General features: G+C 39.4%; 2 protein-coding genes across 3 annotated transcripts; both read right to left on the bottom strand.

Annotated features, from left to right (window-relative positions):
• Positions 1 to 5,866: 5,866 nt before the first annotated feature.
• On the bottom strand, positions 5,867 to 14,384 carry hoxd3a (homeobox D3a). 2 transcript variants are annotated; one of them, XM_039818002.1, is made up of 4 exons: positions 13,935 to 14,384; positions 10,003 to 10,062; positions 7,635 to 8,199; positions 5,867 to 7,509 (listed from the first exon to the last, which is right to left on the bottom strand). In XM_039818002.1, exons 3-4 carry the CDS (start codon positions 8,095 to 8,097, stop codon positions 6,758 to 6,760), a joined length of 1,215 nt encoding a protein of 404 aa, XP_039673936.1. In that variant the 5' UTR covers positions 8,098 to 8,199; positions 10,003 to 10,062; positions 13,935 to 14,384; the 3' UTR covers positions 5,867 to 6,757. The 2 variants fall into 2 exon arrangements, with proteins under 2 accessions (XP_039673936.1, XP_039673937.1); XM_039818003.1 differs by having other exon boundaries at positions 7,650 to 8,199.
• A 1,380-nt stretch (positions 14,385 to 15,764) lies between these two features.
• hoxd4a (homeobox D4a) lies at positions 15,765 to 19,451 on the bottom strand. The gene is made up of 2 exons (XM_039818004.1): positions 18,095 to 19,451; positions 15,765 to 17,688 (listed from the first exon to the last, which is right to left on the bottom strand). Exons 1-2 carry the CDS (start codon positions 18,564 to 18,566, stop codon positions 17,390 to 17,392), a joined length of 771 nt encoding a protein of 256 aa, XP_039673938.1. The 5' UTR covers positions 18,567 to 19,451; the 3' UTR covers positions 15,765 to 17,389.
• Between the last annotated feature and the right edge of the window lie 1,167 nt (positions 19,452 to 20,618).

Below are 20,618 nucleotides of genomic sequence, written 5' to 3'. Positions count from 1 at the left end.
AGAGAGTAAGTAAATATTGATAGTGGATTTAAATTTGTAACACATTTGTATCAAGTTGTAAAACTATGCAAAAGATGTCAAATTTGATCGAAATGTCATAGTCGGCCTGCTGAAAAAGTTAAAGCCAAAAATGAGTTGTGGTACAAGTTACCTTTTCAGATTTAGATACTGTGTCACACTTAACAGTTCTAATCTGTAATGTGTGCTCAACCCAAAACAAAGCCAAAATTGTTCATTTTTGCTCTGACAGTTAAATGATACGGCTAGTGATATTCTGTATTTTTATTATTGTCAACAAATCCAACAAAACGAGCAAAACCAACAACTAATTGAATCTACTAATGAGTTGTCCCTTTGTGCCTGATGTATCTTATTCCTCTGTTGTGGTCCAAAACTATTAAAAACACATCAGCAGGGCACACTGTTGCTCTGGTGACCATAGGCACTGTTGTTTATTTTGTCGCACATAGGTGCTACTGCTAATACTTACTCAAGCAAATGTATATTAATCCAACTCTGCAAATAGTCCCCAACAAATGTGCTGTTTACTCCTGTTTGAATAACATTTGATAAAGCATACAGTGCCCAGCTGTTTTAAGACAGGATTTTGTCATGGGTATTTAATATTTCAGATATACAGTAACTTCTCTACATTGCATTTTCACACAGTTAACCATCCTGTGTGTCAGACTGATAGAGATCTACCTTCCATCCTCAGCAGAGGTAACACCTCCAAAGAAGCAGGATCCAGTTTCTGTCCACTGTGAAGGAAAAGTTACACCGGACAGACTGTGGAATTGATGTTGAAACTTCCTGGATTAATTGTTAACTTTAATACTAAAACTTATGAATATACTTATTCATTCAACAATCCATCTCTCATATCTAAAAGTCACACACTATTTTACTGAAATAATGTGTCTGGGATTACAAATGAAAACCACACAGGATCATTCTTTATCCAGCAGACAGGTTAAATTCCAAACCCTGTTACTGTAATAGGCACACTTGTAGCTTGCCATGAATTAGAACTCTAATTATATTAGGTACTATTTTAAACAAAATAACACATTTCTTATGATCCATAGGTGTAATTTATAGCAAAGCCAGGTTCATTTTCCTGGGCAATCAATTTCGTGGTGTAGCAGAAGACTAATATAATTATGTAAAGCGCTGAGAGCTGAGTATCGCAGTCAGCACAGAAGGGTTTTTCGAAGATAAATGAAGATGCAATTTATTCACTCATAATTTCATACAGAAAATGCCGTGAAAGAAATCCATATGAGCATCAGAAAAGGGTAGAGGCACTAATACTTTTTGATATAGACTACCAGAGCATTGTAGTCAAGACTTGGGTAATGTATGAGCTACTTCAGGTTTCCTCACATCAGTGAGCTATCTTTCACACGAGGAAGGAGGAGAAGAGCCTTTTGGCCAAGCCCTCTAAATCATACCCAGAGGAGCGAGTCATTTATTTTAGTTACAATTATATCAATATCACTAACACATAAGAGCTGCGATAAATCCACGCACATCAGTTTCTGTGACAACATGCATGATCAATGTAGGGAGGTTCCTCAGCTACAGTTATTCTAGGCAGTTGTAGTGTTTGATGAATCAGCAAGCCTATATGCTCAACTCAAAACTCAATGTATTAAGGAATAAGATTCAGATTTTCAGTCTCTAATCAATGCTCATCTTTCTTTGTGGTTCCTCCTTATATTTTGCATGCACAAACCTATAACCCTGCTGTTATGGCATACTAAGTGTGCAAAACAAAGGACCACCTACACTTCACTGGAAATCCATTTCCGTCAGCTGCAGAGGCCAGTTACAGGAGAGTGGGAGCTGGCAGGGTAAAGATTCATTTTTAAGCTTTGTAGGTGCTTGAGATGTATACAGCTTGCAAAATGGGAAGCAACCCTACCTCAGCCTTATCAGTCAGTTATTCCTCAGTGGATATAGTCCAGTATTTAACTAAATATTTAGTGATGATTTTATTTTGCTCTGCGTGTGTGGACAGACTTGTACCATTCAATATGCCCTCTTTAAGACAGATGTAGTCCCCTGCAACCAATACACAAATAATGAGTATTCACATGACTGTGAGGTATATGGGGATGTATAGTCTGTTTCCTTTCAGAAGGCTTTATGATTTGACAAACAACACAGAACTGAATGTGTGCCTCCTCTGCTCATTCACCTACACACTGTGCGGTGAATCCTTAATGACAGCAGAGGCCAGAGGACAGGAAGGACTTCTGACAATGCTGTTCTCTAACATTCACATCCTCTGTCAGCATTTACAGAGGGTCAGGGTGTGTGATAGAGATATAGATCAGTTGTCCTTCTTCCTCTTGTCTGATACCAAAGAATTACTGAACATCAACACAAACGAGAAAAGAAATGAAATCCTGTCTGTCAGTTTAATGGACTGAGACAAAAATGAGGGTGTAGAACCCTTTATATAAAATCTGCACTGTGTGTGTGGACTATTGTGAGGAAAAAGATGGCATCTTATTTACAAATTAAAACAAAAAGGCTCTTTTTGCTCTCCTGTAATATGAAGGAATATTGCAAATGAGTAAAGGAGCATCAGATGAAAAAACACAATGACAAGGCAAATTAAGTCCTTTATTTGAAGAAAAAAGATGGGTCATTTAGATATCAATACATTCTCTTTTATCATTAAATGAGGTCACTGGCAATTTCATTTGTTGCAACTTTTACATCACACAATGGCATAATACTAGAAGGAATAATGTAGCAATTACATTAAACACAAAAATAGTTATTGAGTTTATATTTAAAATAGTTCGGACTGGAAGAGACAAGTATGCCAATAAATAAACAAATAAACGAACACAGGTCCACAGCAATAATCTATTAACTTTCCCAGCATCATAAAAAATATTTAAAGCAAATTAACTGTATCCTGCAAAAAGGCATTTAAAGCTGTATGTTGTGTATTAAGTGTTCTGACCGGAGATACTAACATTAAAGTCAACAACAATACTAACTCCTGCACTTTACAATAACTTAAAACCATCACAGTTGGAGCTTTTCATCACAGTTTAAGAGACAGCAGCAGAAGTGACCGATACTATAAACTATTGCTCCATTACAGAACATAATTATGAGTTGAGGGATGCGGTGATAAAACCAAAGCAGACCTTCAGGGCCCCTTTTCTTTCACGTCCTCTCTCCACGCCTTTCTTTAGGTCTGAAACAAACTACGGACCAGTCCTTCTAGTTTGTGGCAGATTATGTTGAGATGAGAGTCCTTTCTCTGTTCACTTCCGTCAACTGCTGTGAAATTCAGTCTTGGTCCGGTGATAATCCACATTAACTTCGTTCGATATAGGACGCGTTTAATAAAAGTCAAAGAACGAAACATTTTCTTAATCATCTTAATTTCTTCTGCGACGTTTTCACAACTCCTACTCCCTCTTGTCTCTCGAGCCAGGCTGCGCGTGTAAAAAAAAATAAAAGCCCTCTTATGGGATGGAGATGAATGCTGCTCACTTGCACAGAGGAATCATCGCGATATGTTCTGTACACACCAACTTTCTTCTAGGTCTGATTAAAGAACAAGTGTTGGTGCAGTGGGATGGAATATTTCTTCCGGCACCCAATTCATTAATTATAAGAAACAGCTGTGACTGCACCTCTTTTGTTCTACAATCATACAAAAAAATAGCCTACCTATGGTTTAATTAAATAACCGTCTGTCTCCTGTATATAGATGAGCCACGGCTGCTAACACCTCTTGTTCTCATTAATAGTTAGCCTACGGTAGGGCTACTTCCCCATATGTAAATATTACCCTCCACTGAGCAGGCGTGGTCTGCTCTGTTTTTATCCAATCAGGAACACAAAATGCCCAACTGCACTGCCTACTCCAACAAAGATTGTGTTGCTTCACTGTTTTATTGCTATGATTCAATTAATAAATTGCAAATCAAAATGTAAGCATAACCTAAAACAAATGCATATTGCCAGCCACATCTTATTCTGTTTACATGCAAAACGGTTCAGACTCATTTATAGCAACAAAAGACTCTGTAAAGTAGCATGTTTTCATAGTTTTTTAACCAGACCCCACTTTACATAATCTTTTCTTGCAGAGCAGCTCTAATCAAAGGAACTATGCTGCTGCTATTTCCAAATTGCGTGAAACTTCCTTTTCGCATGCCACATTGTTGAATTTGATCTCATCACCATGTCCAATCAGAGTAGGCCTAAGGGGAGTGATGGCAAGGATAACATCTGAAACTCAATTTGCTCCATTTGGTGCCACATCAGTGATATTTGGACTTTTATATTTCCTAGTTTGATTCTATGGTAACCTTTCGCCATTAGGTTTAAGAGTTTATAAGTGAAAAAAATCATGTTATATTTTCCTATTTAAAATCTAAATAGATCGTGGCATAGCCTACCAGAAATGTTTTATTCTATGAAATACTTTAACGTTTTCCAATACATTTTCATTTGAATCAGTTGATTTTTAATGGAAAATAATGCAGATAACAGCAAATAGCCTATTTTTTTGATTACATACAATTATTTTATTAGCCTAATATTCAGCTTGTTTTGTGGGTGGGTCGTTTGGTTTTCCAAATGTTATTTAATGAAGATCATAGGGTCTCAATAAATGACCAGTACGGTGCAGAAAGCCGCAGTGGGGGAGAAGAAAGAAGGAAGAGCTCACCCAGGGTTAAAATGGCCGCCATCCACTGAATACTGAGGTGATTTGTAGCCTATTGTATTAGCGCATAGCCACAATCCAGGAATACATTAATTATGAAATAAGATGAAATCAATATAAAAGCTATGTTATTAAATAATTCAGGTGCCAAGTCAGATTCAGTTAACTGGCTGAAAGTTTTCGGGACACTGTGACTGTGGGACCTGTACGGATTTTAAGTCATGATGATGATTTCATTTGCCTTAATGCGCTCTTAAATCCAAAGATGTATCATCTCAGAATATGTGAACAAAGTACGGTTGTTGTTTTTTTTAACTCTCCCCCAACATTAAAGATTGAGGCTGCTCGGTTTGAAATGTGTTACTTGGATTTGGAATGCAAATGCTTTGTTCAGGAGGAGGAGGGATCAGCGAGGAGTCTGAAAGCGACGAGTTTTTGATTAATGAGCTTTGAAATGGCTCTCCAGGAGCAATAAAGGATGAACTGCTCTCTCTCTCTCTCTCTCTCTCTCTCTCTCTCTCTCTCTCTCTCTCTCTCTCTCTCTCACGCGCGCGCGCACACACAAATACACGCACATCCATCGTTGCATCATTTCCAATGTCAAAGCAAGTTTTTTTCTTCTTTTGCTTGTGTTATCACCAATCTATTCTGCCTTACCCATCAGTATATGGACATATTTCTATACTTCCACTTTATCCAGTTTATGAATCATTATTTTAAAGATGTGTACTAATAAATTAGACAGCCAGTGAGCTTTGCTCTAAATAGAGCTTATACTCTTGTCCCAGCAGATAGGAAGGTAATCACGTGGCCAAGTCTAAAAAATGATAAGTGACATGTGGAAGATGCAATAAGCCCATAGACTCACTTCCTTCAAACCAATGAAACATCAATAATCTCCAGAGCCTTTTATCCTGCTGAAATGCAGTTTGCATTGAAAGCATAGAGCCGTCTGATGAGTTTTAGATATCCTGGTGTCTAATTATTGATTGGCTCTCCCTGTTTGGACTGTGCAGTAGAGCTGTGGAGTCAATAAGCCTCTACTGTTACCTGACAGTGTCACTGGGAGAAATTAAAATCATCAGAAACAGTGGGTGACCACTGCTGCAGGGTGTTTTACAAAATCAACAAAATGTTACAAGAAAAATACAAAAAATACAAGTTTGAGCACTTTATTTACAAAATGTTAAACACAATAAAATATAACATTTCAATATCATTAAGGTTTCATAAATTTATGGATATCCAACTAAATGAATAACAATGGAAGACAAATAAAAAATAGTAATGGACTACACGAAATGACATGCTGGTGTATAATATTTCATACTTCGATAGTCTACGTTTTGCTTTAGGTTTGAGACAAGATTAATCATGGACATATAGTGGTGTTTATACACTATCAAATGCCCCATTTATCCCAGATTTACAATTAAAAATGCTCTTTTTTAACAATACACTGCGAGTCATCGCATTTTTCAAACCCTGTTTTGCCAACACTTCCAAGTGCACTGATCTGTCCAATCTTACAAAAAACTCCACATTTAGAAATACTCGCATATAAACGATAAATAAGGTGCAATACAAATTACTTAAATAATAAATAGGCTATATGCTAGTACGAAAGATTAAGCAAAATAATACAAAATAAATAAATAGGATGCCCGTGAGGAGAATGAGATCCTACAAAACAGACGAAAATGTCCCTAATAGTCCTTCTCTCTAAAGAGCTTCTACTCGTGATCTACAAGACTTACCTTCAAGTAACGGCATGAAATATTCAGTCAAAAATTGCGCATTGCACTTGAGAAAAAACAAAAAGAGGAACAACTGGCTGCGCATCTCCAAATATTCAAGAGAAATGGACAAAGCTGCATTATTTAGAAAATAATTACACAATAGCATTAATAGTAATATCAATAATACTGTAATAATACACACGACTCGCTTGGAGTGTAGTTATTAGACTAGTGAGGTAATAAAAAGAGCGCAACATAATTTTGGCACACATACACACACGCACGCACACGCACACACAGAAACCACATATTACAAATGCGTGAGTTTAGGCGCTTCCTGAATCCTTCCCTGAGACGCTTGGTGAGAGGTGAGATCTGTGTATGTGGGATGGGGATCACAGGGTCCATGATGGTGGTTTCCTGGGATCTGAGCGGCACAGCTGTAGTCCACACTGGTGGATGAGGGGTGGGGAAGATGGCCGAGGTTGAACATGGGGCCCGAGGCTGGCATGGAATCAACAAAATTCCCACCCACATAAACGGGGCTGCCTTGCAAATTGTCGTTGGCAAAGCTGCCGGTGCTCTGCATGCCGTGGTGCTCGTACTCAGAGCCCGGGTACCTCTTCTGTTGTGGGATGCAGCCACCCAAGGGTGCCGTGTACGCGGCCAAACCGTACATGTTTGGCTGGGGTTTGGCGAAAGACGGGGGCGAGGGGGCGTCATAGCTGAGGCTGTTCACGTTTTGGAGCTGGCCAGAGTATCCAATGTGATTTGGGCCACTCAGCGGCGGGCTTCTATCCGGGGAGTGTCCCAGGGGAGAGTGCGCGAGCCCTTTAGACTTCTGGTCCTTTTTGTATTTCATCCTCCTGTTTTGAAACCAGATCTTTATTTGACGCTCGGTGAGATTCAACAGATTTGCCATCTCCACTCTCCGAGGGCGACAGAGATAGCGGTTAAAGTGAAACTCCTTCTCCAGCTCCACAAGTTGTGCGCTGGTATAAGCAGTTCTGACCCGTTTGGACGCTGGTCCCGGTGGGCTCTTCTCATCACTCACCTCGCCACCTGTAAAGGAACCACAGCTTCATCTTAGCCTCTTTGTATTACCAATGCAATCATAAACTGTAAGCACAACAAGGCCCAGTCATCCCCCACCCCCTTCCCCCCTATAAAAAGACATATGCACGCACCATCATGGTCTCTACCTGCACTGGTGCAGTTGTTGCTCTTCTGCTTTGAGTTCTGCCGGGTCTCCTTCATCCAGGGGAATATCTGCTTTGTGAGAGTTGGTGTGGCAGTACTGGAAGCGCTGCTGGATGGGGATTTCTTCTTCTGGGGCGCAGAGCTGTTGGAGCTGGGAGAGGATGCGGACAGTGGAGGTGCTGCCTGCTGCTCCACAATACTCGTTGCTTGGCTGCTGCTGTTGCTTTGACTGCTGCTTTGCCGCATGCAGTCTCCGTTCAGGTCACTGTCTTTGAGGGTTGGTGGCCGGACAGCAGAGGTCTGGATGGGACACACTGAGCCCTGGTAGTCATTCTCAATGTTAGAAGCAGGGTAGGACTGATGAGCGGTGCCGTAGTTGTACGAGTCTGGTTTGGGGAAGGTGTACCCTCCAAAAAGTCCAGAGTTATCGTAATATGTTGCTTTCTGCATTTTGTGGATTCAAAGCCAATAAGACAAAACAACTCGATCCAATGGCATGGGTGTTGTTTATTCACGTGATTGGTGTTTCCCACCGTTGCTCCAGTCTGTGACCTATACAGAGAAATATATCAGACTCATGAGGGCACATATGAATAAGGCCTACACTCATTAGCTGCAACCTCCTTAACCTTAGACTGTTCGAGATTCAGGATTTAAATTAACCAATCCGCTATAAACCAGGAGAATCTCTGCTCATGTTGCTATGGGCTACAGCATCCATTAAATTAGAAATTACCAACTGTCTCTACAGTGTCCAACAGTGATAGATCTCCCAGCCCCAGATTTGAGCTGGTCTGACTCCTTTCTGGCACAAAACAGTTAAAGTTTAACTTGCGCTAAAAAGACTCTCTGGGAGCCTTTAAGAGTCCCTCAGAAATAAGCTGAATCAGCATTTGACACACACAGACACAATACCCTTTTCACTAATCACAAGCCCTGACAAAGCCCGTCATGCATTGATCCCTGCAGCAGAAATATAGCCCACCAAGGCCTCGCATATATGCGTTTGGAACACATGTTTACACACACAAGAAGCTAAATACTAGTCTCCTCCACTGTTTGTTATTAATGTCAATATCACAAATGTAGGTGATAGTGTGTGTGTGTGTGTGTGTGTGTGTGTGTGTGTGTGTGTGTGTGTGTGTGTGTGTGTGTGTGTGTGCGTGTGTGTGTGTGCGTGTGTGTGCGTGTGTGTGTGATTGAGTGAGTGAGTGAGTGAATGACTGAAAAAAAAAGAGAGAGAGAGAGAGAGAGAGAGAGAGAGAGAGAGAGAGAGAGAGAGAGAGAGAGAGAGAGAGAAAAAAAAAAAAAGAGTTTTTGTTGGGTGGGGGTGGGAGTTACATATTTCATTACCCTTTACACACATGCCTATATATTTTGGCTGATTGGTTGGTTTTCTGCCTCTAGCCCAGTCAACAAAATGTAGCCTACTTTTAATTGTAAACAAAACAAAACAAATATTCTGAAAGAATTATCAAATTGTCAGGATATGTTTGATGGCAGCTATATTTGTTTTCAGTATATAACAAAGAAACGCATGCCAGCATTTGAACTATAAGTTAAAACACAAATATCAAAGGGCCCTCTACTATACTGTATGTTGGTGGCTTGAGGAGGTGAAGTCTGCGCCGTGCATAACAATTGCACCTGTCAGTGTGGACCGCGGCAAAATTTATGACCGCAAATGTTATGGTTGTAAACGGCCTCTGAGAGGAATGAAAAGCAAAAGACTCGCAGCCCTCAGAAGTGTAAAACTAAGCGTAGGAGGAAGGCAAGGGAAAGAATTTCATACTAGGCGACTTCTCCCATACAGAGGCTCAGTTTATAAACGATGCCTCCATTCTGTCTGGCACGAGTCTACAGCCAAACACCGAGGTGAATGACTGGAGATATTTTTGCTGGTTAAAAAGAGACAGGAAATATTGACGATTACGCATCGGTAAAAATGTGGGAATCGTAGGATGAAATGGTGAAATTCTTGATTCTTGATTTTACGTTTTATAATTTGCATGTTTTTGAGTAATGTTTGAGAGGAATGTAAACATAATTTGCCTAATGTTTTTTATATTTTATTTTCTTGTGGAAAAATAGTAGGCTATTAAGTGCGCTGTTGTTGGCTTGATTCATGCAGCTTTGCAAACGTAGAATTATATTGGAATGGGTCTCTGGCCTGCGCAAATAGCTAATTACCCGTACAAGCAGAGTTAAAGTCATCCCTCATCTATGTGTTCGTGATTTAAGCCTCCTGTGAAACACTGTGAGCGTTAATATGTAGCCTAATAACAAATCGCCCATTCACCTTGTTAGCAGTTGCTCTGTGCTGTCCAGTCCCTTAATTAAAGAAATGTTACTCACCGAAATCTGCGCAAATCTCTTTTATATCCCTCACGCATTCATCACTGCTCCCACCTCGACCTGGAAGAGAAATAAATATGTTTCTTCACATTAGAATTTATTTTCAATCACATGGACTTGACATTTGATGCATATATTTAAAATAAAAATAAAAATGAATATCATCAGGTCCAATCTTCTCTACCACTTTAAAAAATACAATTACAATTATAGTAATTTATTTATCAAAGCTAAACTACATTTTAATATTTTTTTTTTGGGCCCATTTAATTTAGCCAAATTTGCAAGACTGAATTGCCACTGCAATGACCACATAGCCTATGGCATACTCCCCCCCCCCCCAAAGTGTCTCTGCTTGAAAGAGAAAAGTCTTACATGCGCACTTCTTACACAAAGAGCAGCCCAAATATTTAGCAGTCATAAGCTTTTTAGGTGACCTTTGGGTCATTCAGCATTAAGGCAAAGTTTAATGAACAACGAGAAGTTTGGCTTCAAGTAGACACAACCCTCAACTAAATTTAATGTAGCTTTTCTGCGGGGACTGAAAGAAGATGCTCGACCGACGGCAAGAAAGGAGAACTTAAACCTCAAGACATTTCAGTGAATTTTTTTTACTGTGAAACCACCCCTGTTTCCCTGCTCGTATTTGGGGATAATTACTTAAAATATGATCATGGAGATTTAAGATTCCTTCGACGTGGAATATGTGATAAAGCTGGTCGATAATCTGCGCCTGAAGTGCTATTTGAGCACACAGGGCTGCTAGTAGCAGACATGGTCCTCTTTTCAAACAACAGTGTTTTTCGCCTACGCGTTGTTACGGTAAGTTTGGTTCACACAATGGGCCGGACTCAATGTGGAGAGTTATTATCCCAGTTAGTAGTTTCTCCTGGTTAGCCCTTCAAATTATGTTCATATTCAAGTTTAACAGCACTTGAGAGGCGTTTTGTTATGGTTGAAAAATGTTTGTTACATGCAAGAAATAACTGCAGTTGATAACAGTGTATTAGTATTGTCTCTAGGCTATGCAAGGTCTGTTTTTCCTGGAGAAAATACGAACTGCTCACAAAATGCGAAATCCCCAGTTGCAGGAAAAGGATTTGGTAATGCTGCTTTTTGTTAATTTCTGTAGAAATTCAGCAGCTGCACACGATATAAAGATGTAGTGCACATAAATTAAACCCCAATCCATCGTAAAACAGTTAAGAATATGTAAGCAGAATTTGAGCAAAGTGGGGAATAATTAACTGAAATATGCCATAAAATAAATAAGCTCTTATTGTCTTTGCGACTCAGGCCTATAAATATATATATATATATATATATATATATATATATATATATATATATATATATATATATATATATATATATATATATATATATATATATATATTTTTTTTTTTTTTTTACAAAGAAGAATTATTAAACTTTACATAATTGAAATCAAGTGAGCCAAAATCGTATCCAAATAGTAGGAAAATTAAGTATTTGCCTTTATCCTTGTTCACTATCCAGCCCGGCAATCCCTCAAAACATCCAATATGAATTCGTGTATAATATAACGTTGCAGGTTAACAAAGCCATATAGTTGAAACCACATAAATCACGGCAAACGCCACTGTGACGATAAGACAACAAATTAATGTGATTTACGATCCAAGAGTCAAAAAGAAAAGTTCCTCTCCTACTTCTTCCCTCCGAGCCGGTTTTCATCGAAACGTGAAATCAGCTGAAAAGTACCAGTGCAGCTGGAGCTCAATCTGTCGATAATATTTGATCAGCTTTCTAAAAAAAATGATATATTTATATATATGAATCTGCTTTTGAGAAGGTAGCTGGACTCCATATCCGCACGGTCGCCGGCGAGAGCGACATTAACAAGCATCACCTCTTTGAGTGGAATAAATCATAAATATTTCCTTGCATTATATTAACCCGTGGTTAAAGGTTGCTATATGCCATGCGATTGCTTACCTGCGAATCAATTCATCATAAAGCAGCTTCCCTCTCAGTCTCAGTTCCTTTCCACGCAGTCTCTAGAATAAATCCTTCACCCTTTGTCTGTACACAATGCTGTCCTAAACCTGATCTTGCTGTTTTTCAGACATTTCCATATACCAATGGAGACAGTATTCCCGAAAGAATGGAAGGACTCGCATTCAACTACCAATAAAAAGCGAACAAGGTATCCTTATTCCAGAAAAAAAATACCCTGGCAATCAATCACCCATTGAAATATACAGAAATTCAGAAACGGATAGGCCTGTACACATTTTGGAGCTAACATTAGGATTTTTGGGGTGTTTCGGAAGCTTTGTGATGGCAAATAAAGGCGCTGCCTTAAGAAACAAGCATATTTGTTCACGTGATTGTTCTCTTCTACAACCAAGCCTTACCTCACCAATCCATTTTGATAAAGGGTGGCGTTTATTTCCTCATCTGAACTGTGTGGAAATGTCCCACTGCCTATTTCTTTTCATCTCCTCCTGAATTACAGCTCGCCTGCACTTCAGTATTTAAACACAAGCATTCTATTATGATATTGTTATGGTATTAATAATAAAGACTTGCACATTATCTATCAGAGCAGTTAGTTACAGCATGCAGTGCAATGTGTTCGCGTAGGTTAATATAATACATTTCTTTGCATTTTAAATGTTACAACAGCTTTGGAATTTCCAGGCTTTTGTAGATTTTCTCCTTACTGCTCTTAAGAGGAAATTTCACAATAAAACGTTCAAAGTAGGCCTTAAACGCACCACAGTTCAGTATTTTGATAATATTGTAAAACAATACTATTATAGGCCTACTTCCTTTCGATGTCCTATTTACTCGCCCAGTAACTGCGAGGATGTGGGATGTGCATTTCTTAAAATGATTTATGAAATAAACGACATGTGGGTTTTTTTCTTCCAGCTGGGACTGGATTGTATTCAAATAAACCACATTATCATCTTTTGTTTGTTGTGTCTGTCTTCACACACTGCTCGAACACAAAGAGTGAGAGAGCCATGTCTTCTTCTGCATTGTTTTCTATATCAATCACAGCAATGGAAAAAAAACAATGGCAGGGTTTTATAACCAATAATAAATATTTTGGAAAAGACAAGAATGGATTGGAAGAGGAAGTGTTGGAGCCGCAGAGAGCGTCGGCTAATTCAGCGCTGGGATATCTTTGCTGAGAGCAATAAGAAGAGGGGATGCAGGACTGGTAGCGTCGCAGCATATGTTCAGAGGGTAATAAAAGTGAAAGATTTACAGGTTTCGCCCGGCCCCCCCAACAGCCTCGAACCCTTTCAGGAGTTACTGAGAATGATTTACAAGGAGGCAGAACTGTCAGCCTGCCCAAACTTCCACGACTTCTTGGAAATCAAAATCAAATCATCCCCCACTAACAATAAAAAGCAGTAGAAATCCACCACTGTCTTCTCAAGCAAAAAAGAAAGATACATATTATTTATTTTATGCTGAAAACTAAGACTATAAATTAAGATAATTTCTACAAGCAATGTATAAATCTAATACTGTTAAAAAAACAGTAGCTTTTTTTGCACTAAACTGGTAAAAATCTGAAATAGATTCTGAATAAAGAATCAATGGGCCCTGTAGAGGGACCACACGGAGCTGTGTCCGAAAGAGCATTTATTCAGAGGGAGCACCCATAAATACATGTCACTGCCCTTAAGTTTTTACCATTCATCCTATCAATCCCTTTCAAGACATACGCGCAAACAGCAAGCCCAAACATTCTACCATTTCTAACACATTTGATAAAAAAGAAAAACATGCATAGGCTACAGCGACTTACACAGCATACAGCCCTGCTCAGAGCGCACACATCAAAGACAGCAATTCATCAAATATCACGACATGTGATATCGTCATTTACCAACTCTGGCTACATGAAAAATGCTGAAATATTTACCTACCCAAGCATCCATCGGTTCGGATGTGTTGCTAAAGTGCGGGGCTACGGTTGCGCCGGCTATCGGATATTATTTTCTTGGGGGATCTCTTCAGTTTTCAAGTCTGATAGAGTTCTTGCGATTAATGACGACGCCGTGTTTCTAGGGGGACGTGCTGCATTAATTATTTAGACAATCACGTGGTCGAGAATAGAGAGCGGAGTGGTATAGTCTCTGGATTATATCTCTGAATGCAGACAGCGCACTTTAATATATCTTAGGGGGGTTGTCTGGCTCGGAGAGGCTTCGGCGAAAAACAGCTGGAAATCAAATATGGCCGGATGGAGAGCAACGACGGTGTATTCCTGCACTGGGTGCAGTGTCATTGAAAATGGCACTGCCTTTGGCTCCCATTTATTGCTGTTCAGACATGTAGGTCAGTGTGGCTACACACTGTACGTTGTAGTAGGCTGCTCTGACCTGATAATTAGGGGGGCTCTGTGATAGCCTATGTTTTATTGTAATTCATGTTTTAATACCAGAATCTCAGACAAGTCACGTTTGATATTAAATGTTTTAAATAATATATAGAAAATAGCAATCACTCGTTATCTTTAAAAAAAAAAAAAACTAGTAATGTATATTAGGTAGGTTAGTTGTCCAATTGTGCCAATAACACACCCCTCCCCCACTTATCTCCCCCCCCTCTCGCTCATCCTCTCTTCAGCATCTATGTGCAGATCATCTATGGCAGGATGGTGGATTGGTAGCATCACTTTGTCTCAGCTGCTCTCTGAATCTTTATGACACACGCGGGTATTTTACACGTACACAAACATATAGGCTAAGAGCCATGTGTGCACGCCTGTAGGCCCGCGTGCGCTCAGCGGGGATCACATGGTGGTCACTGGGGATGAAAACACTGCTGAGTGACTGAAGATTGTCTTTCCACATGCCCGTTTATGGCCACTTTTGGTTGCATCAGCACTGATTCTGCCTGTGGAGGGTCGGAGGTCAATGTAGTAGTGGGTCATATTCAATAAAGGCATAGCTCCTGAAGCACATGGGGGGTTTAATATCACATCTATATAGGCCTAGTTCATTATTAGTGTATGTCTTGATAAATGTGGCGTATTCTGGTTTTGGAGCAGGACCACCGCCTCTGAAAAAGTTTTTGTCAGTTTGAATCTACGAGGCCAGTAAATTTCATTTGTGTTTCTGTTCTGTAATAAAGACTCACGTATGCTATAACAACTAGCCTATTTTGCAATAAAGGTCAGGTCAAAGTCTTCAAAAGGACTCAAACAGTTTTCATTGAAGAAATTCACCTTGAAAAGCTCCATCGAGAGCTCATGAGGATGTTTTTGCGCAATCGCTCCTTTCGATAAGAGCTAAATGGGTGAAAATTAAGACTAGCCCGAGTAAAAACTCGTTCTTTAACATGGTTTTAAATATATGCTACAATTATGGTAGACCAATGATCCATATGCGTGCTCGTAAATGTCATGCTTGACATAAGAAGAGGATGAATTTGCCCATGCAGCGCACATTTGGTGCATTTGTGGATGTTTTGTATTGTAAAATGGGGGCTATATGTCCATATGGCTCCACACGATATCGCTGAAGAAAAACCCTTTTCCCACCAAAAGTGATCCTTCTGTAAATGGTGCAAAACCTGACAAAAATGACACTAAATAACCTTATAAAAATGAAAGTAAAGTTTTGAGCATGAGATAAATGATAAACTACCTCAGTGTGACCGGGAAAGTTTATTTCCACTAAATCTATATATTTGTAGAGTGGAGAAAATAAAAATCTCGCGACATTATGTCCTCTGAAATCATTTAAATGCATATTCAGTAGAAATCTTTATTTTTTTTCAATATACTTCTCGCATCTCAATGCACAATACAAGGTAAAAAGCATGTACAAAAATAAAAACAAAATGATTGCATATTGACATGGGGAGACAAATGCACAAATTGCTTTTAAGGGCTCGATATAAATACTGTTAAAACACGTGTATAAACTATGGAATGCACGCACTGACTCTTGCTTTGAATGCTTTGGCTTTTTAAGTGTGGAAAAGCGCTCCAAACTAAAGCGAACAGCGCCTGGGACAGAAAAGGCTGCCTGTCCGGCGGGTCAGGGGTGTTGGGGTCAGTCCTTGCGGCTGAAATGTGTCCCCTGGATGAACCTGCCACTGCTGCTTTGTCGACCTTCGGATGAAATACCTTTTCAAGCCTCTCATCGTGAAGACTTCACAGAGAAGACCTCTTCGTACTGGGAGAGCTTCTGGGCTTTTTTTTGTCCGAAGACAATGACGGTATAAAACAAAAAAAAATATCTGTCTTGAAACGTGACGTGAAAGCCCCCCTCGGTTAGCTCGTTGTAAACGGAAAAAAAACTACAAGATTCCCACATTAACTAAAGACTAAAACTTTGCATAAAGCCATGCTAATAATCCACAAGAGTTCAAACATATTTTAGATTAATTAAAGTTTAACGAATAACCTACTTTTAATTAAAATTGTGTGCTATACGAAAATGTACACGTTTGTTTTAAACAAATAAATAATGACGTAAAAAATATTCATATCAAGTAAAAAATAAACAATTATACTCAATATTCTGGATCTGATTATTTCCGATGAGAAACATCCATTACCAGTTTGATACCATGAAGGAACAAATGATCGTTCATGTAAGACTTTCAAATGGCACGAGAGAGCCTCTGAAAATGTACACTGTTTACAAAGATGTCAAGAGAGATTTATAAGGGCACTCAGAATAGTATGCACACAGGAATGTCTTGCTTTTGGGAATATAATTTAGGCTAAGAAAATTTCAAAGCTTTATTGTACAAAATAAGTTAAAACATATTAATCACAAAGAAACGTGGAACTGAAAAATTCAACGGGGTTTTGCAACTTACGAAAGTAGGTTGTGTTTGGCGTGCTCTGTATGGAAATAATGGTTCCTTCAAGTATATATATAGGCTATATATTTATTGTGCGTTTAATGTGAGGTTTGACTAGGATAAACTGAAATAAGATGTGTGTGTGTGGATTTTTGAACCAAGGGCTTCCCTGTTCTCAATAAAGATATTTCAATCTTTAAACCAACGTGAATCAACGTGAGAAGAGGTGCAACACTGTTTAAATCCATGAAACCAGCCGAGGTTTCTCATTAAATGTCCTCAGGTGGGTATAACGTCCAAAAAAAAAGGTTGTTTCGATGTTTTTGTGTCTCTTTGAGGGAATTAAAACAAGGAAGAACTTTCAAACCTCTCACTTATAAAGACTGGTTGATTTTCTGACTCGGTCTTGAGTCAACGCTGCTGGGGTCTTTTTTGTTAAATAAAAAAAAAGAGGCTAAAAACAACACCAGTCCATGCAAAAGTCAGATGCAACCTCTGTCTTTTTATGTACAGTTTATTTCAAAAAAAAAGAAAGAAGGTGTGACACCTTCTTCCTCTCTTATAATGATGTGATATCAGTCTGGTTATCCTTCTGGATGCTTTGCAGATGGCTGGAGGATGGGGCAGATCTGCCCTTGGTGTTAGGTAGTTTGTGATCTTTTTTCCATTTCATCCGTCTGTTTTGAAACCAGATTTTGATTTGCCTTTCGGAGAGACAAAGAGTGTGGGCAATCTCAATCCGTCGCCGCCTGGTCAGATACCTGTTAAAATGAAACTCCTTTTCAAGCTCCAAAACCTGCTGCCGGGTGTAAGCTGTTCTGGACCGTTTGGGCTCAGGTCCTGTGAAATCCGGGTTCACTAAGAGAAAGAAAACAAACAAGAGGGGGGAAAAGTCACCAAATGTGGCCAATGCAGCATGCCGGAAAAAACAATACAACAAGACGGGTCTCTCTATACCCGGGGCGCTCAAACTTTGAGACCATTCACATGGAAGCGAGAGCAGGAAATAATGAGTGATTTTTAACTGGCTTTAAGCAGATTTGCTGCAGATTTAAGCACCATTACAACCGGTCAATATGTATTTTCAGGAGCTTTCAGGCGCTCACCTAGCGGCCTATTTCCTGAGCTATAAAAATTTATGACTTGTGTAATTGGCGAGGCCTTTCAAAGACTCCCATAAATATTACACTGAATGATTTCTAAAGTACAGGTCTCAGTTGGTCCATGAGAGGAGGAGGAGAAGAAGAAGAAGTGGAAATCTTACCAGTAGTTACGTGGACTTTCTTCATCCAGGGGTAAACTACTGCAGGCTGCTTGGACTGTATCCCATTTAGGCTCTTTGTGTTTTGCTGCTGTCCACAAGTCCGGGGTCCGGCCACTTGGACCGGGGGGCCCTGCTCAGTCTGTGCGCTGAAAGGGCTCGAGCGGCTGGATCTCTCGTGCACATGACCCCGTGGCTGCACTGTGGAGTCCTGCACAGTGTTGCAGCTGAAGGGCTGCTCCGTGTAGTTTGACCGTGGATAGATCCCTGGTTGCTGAAAGTCTGTGTCCTGCGATGGACCGTAGTAGTCCGAGCCCTGCTCAGGTATATAGCTATTTTGTGAATATTCCTCGCAGGGAGGAAATTTTGGATCCACATACTTAGAGTTCACCATATACGAACTCATGGCCATTAATTTCTGAAGGTAGAAAATACTAATTTTTTTTCTCGAGTTGTCTTTTTTTCCTCCCTCCATAAAGCCCTCCTACTTGGTGTCAACTGAATAAAGTTAGCGAACCATGTGACCAGATCGGCCAATAGAGGTGATGCTGGTCCATAAACGGATAAACATACAACTAAAAGCAATGTTATCTAACTTAAGATAACCTACACCAAAATCACAAACAAAACAAATATTGCACTCAAGCATCTGCATGCACATTTGGAAAATAAAAAGGCATGGTGAAAAAATAAGAAAATACACATAATTCCAACCTTGCTTCAATATGTAACTTTAAAATTATATAGATTATAATATAAAGAAATAGGAAACGCTGATTGTGCATGGGATTGTTTTACTCCATGGAGATATAAAAATATATCAGTTTCTATGGTCTAACTTGAAGGCATGGTGTTCAACAGAGAAACCAACAAAAGATACAAAAAGCCCCTTGGCATAAAAGCAGGGAATAATGACTGAGGACAATTGATGGACACTGTCTTTGTCAAGAAGGGGTCATCCAAAAGTTAGACGAATCTCATCACTTCATCTGCTCCCATCCCTTTGAAAAAAACGGTCTCAAGAGCCTATTGGCCAGCAGCAGCCTCTGGGAATCAATAATGTAGCGACCCACAGGAGGAAGAAGCTACAGAGTGTGCTGTGTCTTTTTTAGTCATTTGGTATTTCATTCCAACATACTGAGCTAAATAGAAATAATTCCTAATTATGTTTGTTTTCATGTGAAATATTTTGCGTCTGATTTCCTTTGAGCCTATAGAGTTTCAACATGCCCTGACCCTTCTTGTGAAGTGTGATGTTGTCGGATTTACACTCATTCAGAAGCCAATAATGTCACTGTAACATCTCACAGCACGTCAGGCACCGAACGCCTCATATTAAGATGGCAATTCATTAAGTCGAAGTTTTTTCATCGACCATATACTCCCCTAGAATCGAATCTGTGATTGTGGTTTAATCACACAAATTCGGTTCTACAGGGTATATATAGACGACGGCAAGCGACACTGCCCACTTAGCAACCATAACCACAGCACTTTATTTGTAGATCACTTCAGCCAAACAAAATGTACAAAGTGGCTCACAGAAACGACGTTACACACGAAAATAAGAGGCATGCATTACAGCCAGATGGGGTAAACCACACTCTGAAGTATAGGCCATAATAATAGTGTCTTATTCCATTCAGTCTCAACTTTCTCTCATTGAAGCAGCATTTCCTTTCGTTTTGATGATTTCCTTGTAATGTATTTTTCTGGTAAAAACATCTCCTTGAGTTCAAGTTAAAAGCAATGGCAGTGGCTGCCTCAAAAAAAAAAGAAAGAAAAGAAAGAAAACTGTAGGCCTACAGGTTACTTCTGCCCAGGGACATTCCTGTCAATTTAAGCAGCAAATGACAAGTAAAAGACACTGAACGAAAATATCAGGCAGTATCTTAGGTCAACCCAGGCTTATGTGCAGTGGGTCCTCTTCCCTCCACCATAGTCCAAGTTCATAATTAAGAACAAATATTATATATTTAAATGATATAAATAACTTTTCACTTCTGCAAGCTGTTACCTCGTAATCAAAGATAAGCATTTGTTAAATAGGGCACTAATGCTAAAACTTCAATAACCGTTAGATACTTTCTGGCTAATATAGGAGAAGATGAGGCTCGAGGCCACGAAGGTCAAACTAATTCATTTACAAACATATCAAAAAGTTCAATTATTTTCGGTCCTGGTGACAGCTCAAAGGGTGCAAAAGTTTACCAATTCCCCGTCAGCCATTAACTAAACCACCATGGCGGCTACTGCACGTCCGTCTGACACATCCTTACAATGAATGAAAGCTAAGAATGGTTCAGATTTTCCAAAATGACAAGTAGCATCTTAATTTTATTTTTCCAAGCACACAAAAAGCAATATTACAATATCATTTCATCCAAATAATGATATCAACCTGAGCATTTATGACAAAAAACGGTCCTAAATTATTATGCCACCTATAGGCCTACATGACGCTTTGTCAGATTTGGGAAAATAAATTATTAATATTTTTTTAATCATATTTGGTCAAATGTGACTC

Source organism: Perca fluviatilis, chromosome 12 (assembly GCF_010015445.1).
Source record: "Perca fluviatilis chromosome 12, GENO_Pfluv_1.0, whole genome shotgun sequence".
In the NCBI taxonomy this organism is placed as follows: domain Eukaryota; kingdom Metazoa; phylum Chordata; class Actinopteri; order Perciformes; family Percidae; genus Perca; species Perca fluviatilis.
Note: the sequence above shows the minus strand (reverse complement) of the source record. Positions and strands in the feature narration are given on the sequence as shown.

Bases quoted from the DNA above. Each gene is read 5' to 3' on its own strand.
- hoxd4a (XM_039818004.1), bottom strand. From the start codon at position 18,566: ATGGAGGGAGGAAAAAAAGACAACTCGAGAAAAAAAATTAGTATTTTC. The intron at 17,689-18,094 runs GTAAGATTTCCA...TCTTTCTCTTAG, and splicing joins GAAAGTCCACGTAACTACTG to TGAACCCGGATTTCACAGGA.
- hoxd3a (XM_039818002.1), bottom strand. From the start codon at position 8,097: ATGCAGAAAGCAACATATTACGATAACTCTGGACTTTTTGGAGGGTAC. The intron at 7,510-7,634 runs GTGCGTGCATAT...GTTCCTTTACAG, and splicing joins TGCAGGTAGAGACCATGATG to GTGGCGAGGTGAGTGATGAG.